Source organism: Haliotis rubra, unplaced genomic scaffold (assembly GCF_003918875.1).
Source record: "Haliotis rubra isolate DU_JTF1 unplaced genomic scaffold, ASM391887v1 Scf192, whole genome shotgun sequence".
Lineage (NCBI taxonomy): Eukaryota > Metazoa > Mollusca > Gastropoda > Lepetellida > Haliotidae > Haliotis > Haliotis rubra.
In genome coordinates this window covers 1,369,265-1,378,957 of record NW_025765914.1, presented here as the reverse complement: position 1 = coordinate 1,378,957, position 9,693 = coordinate 1,369,265, and the positions used below count along the sequence as shown (strand labels likewise).

The following is a 9,693-nucleotide window of genomic DNA, read 5'->3' as shown; positions in this document are numbered from 1 at the left end:
CGTCAGATACAACAACAATAAACAATTAATTAAACTACTGGATACACAATTTTTAATATATAAACATATTTTGGTATTTATTGTGTTCCAAATGATCATACTTAATATTTCATAACTCTTCAAAACAAACACAGGATAAAAATTCCTTCACCAAATATATATTTAAGGGCATCAAAGTTCTTCATGCCCACAAAGCTCAACACTATCCACACTGCCAGAATGTAAATTCAGTTTTCAAAAATACATGCAATATCTTTACATCATGTCATCATTCAATCAAAATCAGAGGAAAAATACCAGTCTTATCAGGGGAGGTGTTATGTGAATGTCATAACATTTTCTCCATCATGTGGTCACTGGTTTGGCGGGATAACAGGCCAAATAGTTTGGGTTTCACTGATGCCTTTCACAAGAAAAACACTTTCTACATTTCAACACCTTGCCCGAAACCTACTCTGGCTGGTTTTTCCTCTATACTGTCACAAAACTGAACAAAATCTGATTCACAAACTGTCAGAACATGGCTGACTTACAAGTCAAGCAAATGAACACAAACTGGGGCTCCTTTCACGAAGCAACCTTAACTCCCATTCTTTAACATTACACTAAGGTTACCTTAATGACTTATGATCCTCTTAGTGCTTTATGAAAGGAGGCCCTGGATGATAGTAGGCCCTGGATGATAGTAATAAAACCACTAAGCTACACGTCATGGAACAAAATTTCGCACAAACAATTCGCTCACTGACTACAACCCATTTTTCTGATATTGCAATATATATCACTGCATGAGGTAAGCATGTCACGACACCTGCACTTCAGGGGCTGGGTGTCCCACGTACTCCTTATTCTAGCCTCAACACATGTAGTTTCTAAGGTCTCTAATTTGCAAATCCTCTGAACTGGAATGTACATTTCCACTGGCATGTGACATCATGTACAACACACATAGTTTGCAGTTCACTGCCACAATGTCCACATGATAAGTGTGAAAGTGTTTGGCAGTCATGTAATCAGAGATGAAACTCCCAATGCCTTACACAAAACATGACATACAAAACTACCAACACAGTAGTATTAAATACAGCACATGTTACAACACACTGTCAGCTGTGGTTTGATATATGCTCACAACAAAACATAAAATAAAAATTCTAAAATGTATACTTCCTTAACTCGTCTATAATTTTTCTGTATTTATCTGTTTGTGAAACAAGAACATCAACTTCCCGACAACAGTCATCATAATTATGATCATAATGTAAAGTCATGGAAACACGGCTGATGAACTGAGCAAGTTGAGAAAAACACTGTGTCATGTATCATTGGGTTGGAAAGTCTAACACAATCATGATGATGTTACAGATGTTATTATTTAAGATACGTGTAAAAATAACTTTGAAATATATTTCACAAAGAACGTCAATTGGTGTGTAGTGAGTCGAATACATTGGTATGGTTCTGCCTGTCCAAGGCAAAAACATGTTTTGAAGCAGTGCTCCAATGGATTTTGTTTCAACCTGCCCAAATGGCCTTATGTATGTTAAGTGAAAGCCATAAGCACAAGATGGTAGCGACATGACCGATACATATCCAGGAATCAAATCAATGACAAGCAGATCCTGGCATCAAAGGGATAGAACTCTTGACAAGAAAACCCTCGTCTTCCCAATGCCCAACTAATCAGAGCATATGTCAATATATCCACAGATGTTTAATGACTAGAGACTAACATGACAGATGGATGATGAACTCCCTTCTGTCTTAATACAGATATTTCAGCACAGGTTCTAACACTGTTATCAGTAAATGATCCGAGTTTGACAACATTGTTGGTGTATATTACCATGATTACTGTGATAAAAATAATTTATATCTTCTTATTACATATGACTTGACACATCACTCACTGGTATTACAAACTGAACAAGTGATCATTATATTTAATCACTGGTACACAAACACACAGATGATTACCTGACTAACACACAAGACTAGATCTCCTGAAGCATGCGTTTGTTTTTTATCCTTTGTTAACATGTTTAAAGCTGCACTCAACATTTCATCTATATGATGGCAACCTGCAAAAAAATGAATATGAACCACACAAACCAGTGATTGATGTAATGAGCCACGATCATGCCTTGTGGTATTTTGATACATCATCACTGTAGTTTGTGAGCCTGATGATCAAATGCATTAAGTTTTTTCTACAGACCAGTAAGAACAGCATCAACAATAGTCCGCCCGTTAGTTGCCTCTTACAAGCAATAGGGTGATGAGGACCACAACTCACTTTCAAGATAACAAGATATCAAATATTGTACCAACTGTCAGGCCTCCAATGTTTAGCTGGAGAAACCAAATATTGGTTCTCCAATTTCTAAAACATCAGGGAGGTGTCCTGTTATTTTCAGGTAAAACAGGATCATTCAGTTTCCCTTTTGTCCAAAAATATCATTAGCATCATATTTGTGGGAATTAAAGTCATCACACTGATCCAGCTGTGCTTGAAACAATGTCGACTGGTTACCATGGTAATCAGGTCTTTCCCATAACTATACTGTACAGGAGGCAAGCAGTACAAGAACGACAGGAGTGTAAACATACAGCTCAACTTCACATAGGGATAGTTTGTATGAGGCTCCAACAATATACATGAATATAATATGAAAATAGTGAGCAATATATCAGCATCCCAATCAAAAGTAGAGTCGTACCTTACAAGGAACACGATAGCGCTTTGTCAGTTTGGTTTGAACAAGTTGGAACTCTACACTCCCAGCACATGATTACTAAATTCCTGAATTCAAATAGTAACATCGTATTAAAAAAATATTATCATTAGGACTTGAGGATCACTAATAAATTAAATCATTCTTGGTTCAACATTGTAAACAAATTTATGGTCACAATAACAATTCTGCTACTGATCACTTCCTAATATGTACAAATACATCCACAACACTGCCCTCACGTATATCTGGTCACCATTAACCAGGATCTCTACCACTTTTACCTGAACCTTCATCAGTGTTAAGAGATGGATTGTTATGTTTGTAGTAAACTGACATTTTGATTGAACAAACATCTTGTGACCACTCTGAAAGCTCATGAAACTAGTCATACTATAAACTCATAAAATAAAACATATAAATGTTCCAAGTTACACATCAGTATTGTACAGCATGTTAGGATTTCAAATTTGAAAACTCATGAGCCTAATGTTTTTAAAATCTAAAACTGCTTTTGATACATAAGGTATGTATGTGACTTATATGGAAAATAACAGCATGGCCTGACGATATCCTGCCCTCACTAGACACACCTCTCATCAATTAATCTGTATCTTCTTCACCCTCGTCGGCAATTCAACGGCACTGACTGTCAGAGGCCACATTCCTCCGATGATTCCTGCTTGTATGGACACTCCAGTAGCCACGGCTAGTTCAGGATCAATGGCCGTGTTTGGCTGTTTTCCAAAATAGTCCCGTATCAGTTCTCTAACTTTTGGTATCCTTGTGGACCCTCCGACCAACACAATCTCATCCACATCTTCCCGAGTGAGATGCGCTGCTTGTAACACCCTGTCTATAGGTTCTAAAACTTTGTTGAATAAATCATCATTCAACTTTTCAAACAACGTCCTTGGGATAGCTTCCTTGAACACTTTGTTTCCTAGTGAGTGTAACGTAATGACGATGTTCACAGATTGTTTATAGGTTAGGTCCAACTTAGCCTGTTCTACCTGCATCCTCAGGACTTGGAGGTCCTCGCGGTCAGTCAGCTTCTGACCGTACGTCTTCTCAATGGCATCCTTCAGGAACAGCAGCAGGCGCTGATTGAAGTCCTGCCCCCCGAGCCGGTTATTCCCTGGAACAATCATGTACCATGACACGCCCAGAATGAAACATAGCAAGCAAGACTTGTACATTTTGCAGAAATCACTTAAGTCAGCAGAACAATGGAAAATCAATCATACAAGACGGGATATCAGCATGAATAATTCTGAACCCGGCACTAGTCTTGTATGTGTTGCAAGCAAATTTAACCTCTTTTGAGTCTACAGATCAGTATTTAAACAACTATTATTTAGTCAAAGATTAAGATTTCTTCTATAATGCCTTATAATAGCAATATTTCTTATGCATTTCTGGACTTAATATTTAAAGCTGAAATTCACATATTGTATACTCAGCAAATTTTCCTGATAGTTTTTTTCTACCGCAATAACGCAGGGATGGCAACAGGAAAATCTATTTTTAACTGAAATTTCATATTGTGTCATCGAATGGGGGGATCAGGGTTACTAACGGACTTAGACGATTCACAAAACTGATCAATTTGAAAAAAAAAATCTGCGTAAATCCACGGGTCCGCGGAAAATTGCAATCCCTGATAACAGCACGTAAAAACATGGACATCCCACTCTGATACCTAAACTGCTGACATGGACTCACCCACATCCCACTCTGATACCTAACATGGCTCTGATACCTAAACTGCTGACATGGACCCACCCACATCCCACTCTGATACCTAAACTGTTGACATGGACTCACCCACCACCACCAGTATGAGGAACATTAGGCCATTGTCCCAAAGCATTAATAAATGATTATAAGCCTATGTGTGGGAGTAATGATTACCTAAATACAAACTGGGCTTTGTGGAATGGTGCCCTGACTTCTCTACTACAGACTTAAACTCACCAGCCATGGCCTGCGTGAGGAACATTCCTCCCTGCACGTTGAGAAGGGACACATCCAGAGTTCCTCCTCCAAGGTCCACCACAAGTACGGTCTGAAGGTCAGACTTCTTGTGTAGACCGTAGGCCAGAGCTGCAGCTGTCGGTTCATTGATCACACGGAACACCTCCAGACCTGGTAACCAAGGTTACAGTTAGACTGACTGTGCAAGAACAAATTCTGTAACAGTCTTAATGATTGGACCACAGGGGTTGTAACAGAACACAAAAAACAAACTGATATACTGTCATAGTCACACCCTGTCTGTGGCACTATATACTTTGATGCAAATCTTAAGAGGTGACTAACAAGATCGGGTGGTCAGACTCACTGACACATACCATTGTATCATAATTGCATAGATCGATGCTAACGCTGTTGATCACTGGGTTGTCTGAAGGAAGTTAATCAAGGCGGAATGAATGGAGTCGCATATGGAGTCATTGAGTTCAAGGTTTAGGTTGAACACTATGGTGCTGGAGTCCTAGTATCAATACTTGATATAGGGGTGTCACAATACACCAATCTCACGATACGATCATGATATCGCGATACATAATTTTCGCGATACCTTTTCATAGCATAACCTTACCGCAACAGCGTCGCTTCGCTGATTGGTCCATCAAAATAGTCTAGCCAATCACAAAAGCTGTTAATTTCCAACCTATTTTTTAAGTAAAGCTAGCTACATATATTTATCGGAACGGCCTCGTATGATTTTACTATCAAGACTTTGACTGAGATGGATATAGCATAAAAATTTGAATCGATAAAGTTTTAAAATAGGAATCGATACACACAAGCATGTATCGCGTATCGTATCGTCAGTAAAAATGTATCCATGCATCGATACATTCGCGTATCGCGACACCCCTAACTTGATAGCACTTCAAGTATTTGATACCAAGAGACATTAACCTTCAAAATTCCTGCTTTACCATGAGCATGATTCATGAAGAGTATCCCAAACTATACTTAGGACAAGCACAGACTTGACAGCAGTCCTCACAGACTAGTACAAGGTGAGAGTTATACTGTTCTGGTTCTCAATCCTGCAACTTGGCTACAAAATGGAACCGAGTAAAGCTAACAGAATTTCTAGGAAACATATTCAGTTACTGAAATCGTTGTCCCTTTAGTTGTTTGAGCTAGTCTTGAAAATAATGTATTTCTGAGACTCGACAACCATTCTGAGTCAATATAAGCAACTGAGAGTTGTGACGTGGTGCTGTTCAAAAACTGGCCTCACCTGCTAATGCCGCAGCTTTGATGGTGTAGTTTCTCTGCATGGCGTCAAACTCTGCTGGGACTGACAGTATCGCTTTAGTCACAGGAGCACTGAGATTAGCTTCTGAGGCAATCCGCAGAGTATCTAGGATAATAGAGCCGACGTCTTGAGGGGTGATCTTCTTCTCTGTGCCATTCACCTCGACGACATAGTGCACCATCCCCAGCTCATCAGCCTCCAGCTGCAACAGAGGTCCCCATCAGATTATTTCTCTTGCATACCAGATGTTCCACTAAGAGATTATCTCCCTTGTATGCACCAGTTGTTAGCCTGTGCATAATCCAGTTATCTTCTTCACAGGGAGAACCTACCATCTACTTGCGTATTACCGTGTAATTAACCTTGTATTTACCTGTAGTATATTTTGTAGAATATAATCAGTTCATTTAACTTGTTGCATAAACCTGTCATCCGTCCAACTAGGCCAAATCACAAGAGTTGTATGTCATATTTTACAGTCATCAGTATTACAGTGTCACCACTGTGGTCTGGATCAAGTCAGGACCGACCAGACAAACTGGTGGTTAATATTATCAGCAACATGCAGAGTATGACGACACCTGATCAACCAAGTCACCCCACTGACCACCTGATACATTCGGTCACTTCCATCAATCATAGGTTGAAGAGGACGGATTGTAACCCACATGGAACCAATTAGTATGTTTAAAGAATGATCACGAAGATCGCATCACCTACACTTTTGGGAAGAACTCAATTATGATATCATCCATCTTGCTGCCAATAATGGGAATTAGTGATTGACGTTAACAAACATTGTCAATACTTCACAGATTTGTAGACAGTGTGTTCCTCCATCACGTGTAAATACATACAGCTTTTTGCAGTGTTCTCAGACGAACAGTTCATCAGATCACATTACCAATATTTCTCGGACAACAGACCTGTTGCCATCCAACTTAGGTAGACGTGATGCACTCACCTTGAAGGGGTATTGTTTCTGAGCCTGCTGTAGTTCCTCTTTGCGGTAGACTTTCCCGATGAACCTCTTGGCATCATACAGAGTGTTCTGGGGGTTGTGTTCTGCCTGGGCCACTGCCTTGAACCCCACAACAACACCCTCCTCACTGAAACAAATATATGCTACCACTGTCAACACGTTCATGCCTTCCTTGATATGACTGTTTGTTTGTCTGTCTGTTAGTAGTATTCAAGTTACATGACAACTGACCGTAAATAATCAAGCCTGAACCAGACAATCCAGTGATTGGCATTGTGAGCAACCATCTACACATTCAGGGTATGACGACACAGAATCAACCCTGTCTGACCACCATCACATCACCTCTAACGACCATCACATCACCTCTAACGACCATCACAGGCAGACCGATGATCTCACAGTCCCACAACCATATTATCTTCTGTTCTACCCACTAACTAGTTTAGATTTTCTTCAGGTTCCGTTTCTGAATCTCTTCCTTCATTGAGGGGCTGGGTTAGACGGCTGACTTTGTGTGCTGGCAATTAGGTGGCCGACTCTGAAGGTGTGGGTTTGATTACCTTGAATCCCGGGATGGGACTCAACCCAACAATAGTATTAGAATCTGTACTTTACTGAGGAAGTGTAATCCCAAAGATAGCATGTGTTACATTGTATGATGACTTACCTGAAGGCAACAACGCTGGGTATGCACTTCTTCCCACTTTGCACCTGGAGGATGTCCACTGCCCCCCGACACTGCATGATACATGCCAATACAGGAGTAGGTGGTCCCTGGAAGTCAGCAGATTAGTCAATAATCACAGGATCTGCTTAGTTATTGACAACCAATGAAACGGAATCTTTGTTCTGTACATCTCTTGACGTGTTCATGTGATAGATCTATTATTTAATATGATGCCACAATCACCATAATGTTCAACAATATGGTGAGGTTTTCTAATGCATTCTGTACAAAAGATGTTGATTTCATACTCATGAAAAAAAATCTTGAATATCAACAAAGGCATCCTGAATATCCATACAGACGGGAAGACGTATCCAACCCAACATAATGACACAACCTGACAAATCACTAAATCTTACCCAGATCAATCCCAACTATTTTGGGTTTTGGTGGTGGTAGGTACCTCTGAGCCCAGTAGCCTGCCAATAACACGGCTAATACCGACGTCCCTGTGTGAAAAAAATCCGAAGAAAATATGTCATTTCATGAGCTACCTTTCAACTGACAATTTGACGAAATCATTGACACTTAAAATGATAAGTCTTATCGAGAGTAAATATATGTCAGTACAACTTGGTTTTGGAATGGCCAAGACAAGTCGTCGGTCATTGGTAGCAATGTGGCATTACCTTGTCTCATCAAACATATGTCTATTTTATGTCAAACAGGTAGACCGTAGAACAGTGTGACCTCCGTTTAGCCGGTTCGATCACCCAACTCTCGTGAAGTATCAGCTGTCCCTTTCTCTGGATGATCAGTGAACTCTAACACTCAACTGCAATCTGGCTTTGTTAAACAGTCAACTCACCAAGAATAATGAAAGCAGACCCCATAATCCGATAATCAGTTTTCAAGACAGTTCACAGTTGATGTTTCCATATGTTGATGTCAACGTGGGTTTCTCTCAGCTGCTTCCGGGTACGACGCCCTCTGGTGCAATGCCAAGGTAGGTAACTCTTATATCTTGCTTCCAAGCATCAAAGTCGCGTACTTGTGGCCTTATGATTTAGCGGAGAGTCACAGTGCACCCGCCAGTCAATACATGTCCCTACAATACGACCAAAGACACCACACAGGTTATCGTGGTAATAGGCCTAGGACCAAAGACGCCCACACTGGCAAGTTAAAGAGAAAATGTGGACAGGTTGTGATTTTATGTGCGCATCCGAGGCAAGCTGGGGCATACTCCGAATGAAGTGTTCCGTAGCCAAAGAGATGAGTCTAATTTCAGCAAAAATGGCTGGTCGTGTCCAGAGTAACCACCAAAATGGAAGAGAAATGTTCTGGTACTGTACAATTACATTTTGACCCCGAGGCACGTCGAACTGTTTTCAGTTATGTTAATTGGCAGTTTATGAGCCTAGGCACTTTTAAAATACACAGGCAGCTCAGTCTCAACAGGAAAAACATATAGATCTCAAGTTCTCTGTCAAAGTAAGACACGACTTACTCAGACACATTTAAATGAAAACCACGTCACAAAATCTTACGAACTTTAAAGCAATATTATAATATATTTATATATTATTATTAATTATCATCTAGATTGTAGAAGACTGGAAAAGTTGGTTTATAACCTGTTTTCAAAAGCATTCAAATACACAAGCCCTCAGCCTCTAAAAGTATTGCAAATATAACTGTATTTCTTTTTTTGATAATGTCATGCGTCGCGAGCACACCTTCGCCTGATGTCAAAGTTACCACTGTATGTTAGATAATACAAACCGTTTTGTATGGTCACGGTTTTCTAAGTCATTTTAAAACAAAACTCGTACAGGAAACTAAAGTATAAATTACCAGACCTTCGTCGGAATTAAGGGTGTTGCTCGTGAAAATTCAGTAAAAATTGCACTTCGAAGTTGAAACATATTTTGCTACCTTTGTTATTATTTACTAAACTGATGATCAAGATTTGAAGTGAACAGATGTGATTTTAAGATAAAGCCTTAGAAAAGCGATATGATGT

The 9,693-nt window shown here is 39.8% G+C and overlaps 1 protein-coding gene across 1 annotated transcript; it reads right to left on the bottom strand.

The window, feature by feature from the left end:
* Window positions 1–1,176: 1,176 nt before the first annotated feature.
* LOC124274605 (heat shock 70 kDa protein 13-like) lies at window positions 1,177–9,064 on the bottom strand. The gene is given in 8 exon segments (XM_046709971.1): window positions 1,177–3,873; window positions 4,713–4,883; window positions 5,998–6,217; window positions 6,980–7,124; window positions 7,668–7,732; window positions 7,734–7,774; window positions 8,087–8,176; window positions 8,536–9,064. Coding segments are annotated over 8 exon segments (1,296 nt in total). The 5' UTR covers window positions 8,561–9,064; the 3' UTR covers window positions 1,177–3,334.
* Window positions 9,065–9,693: the final 629 nt, after the last annotated feature.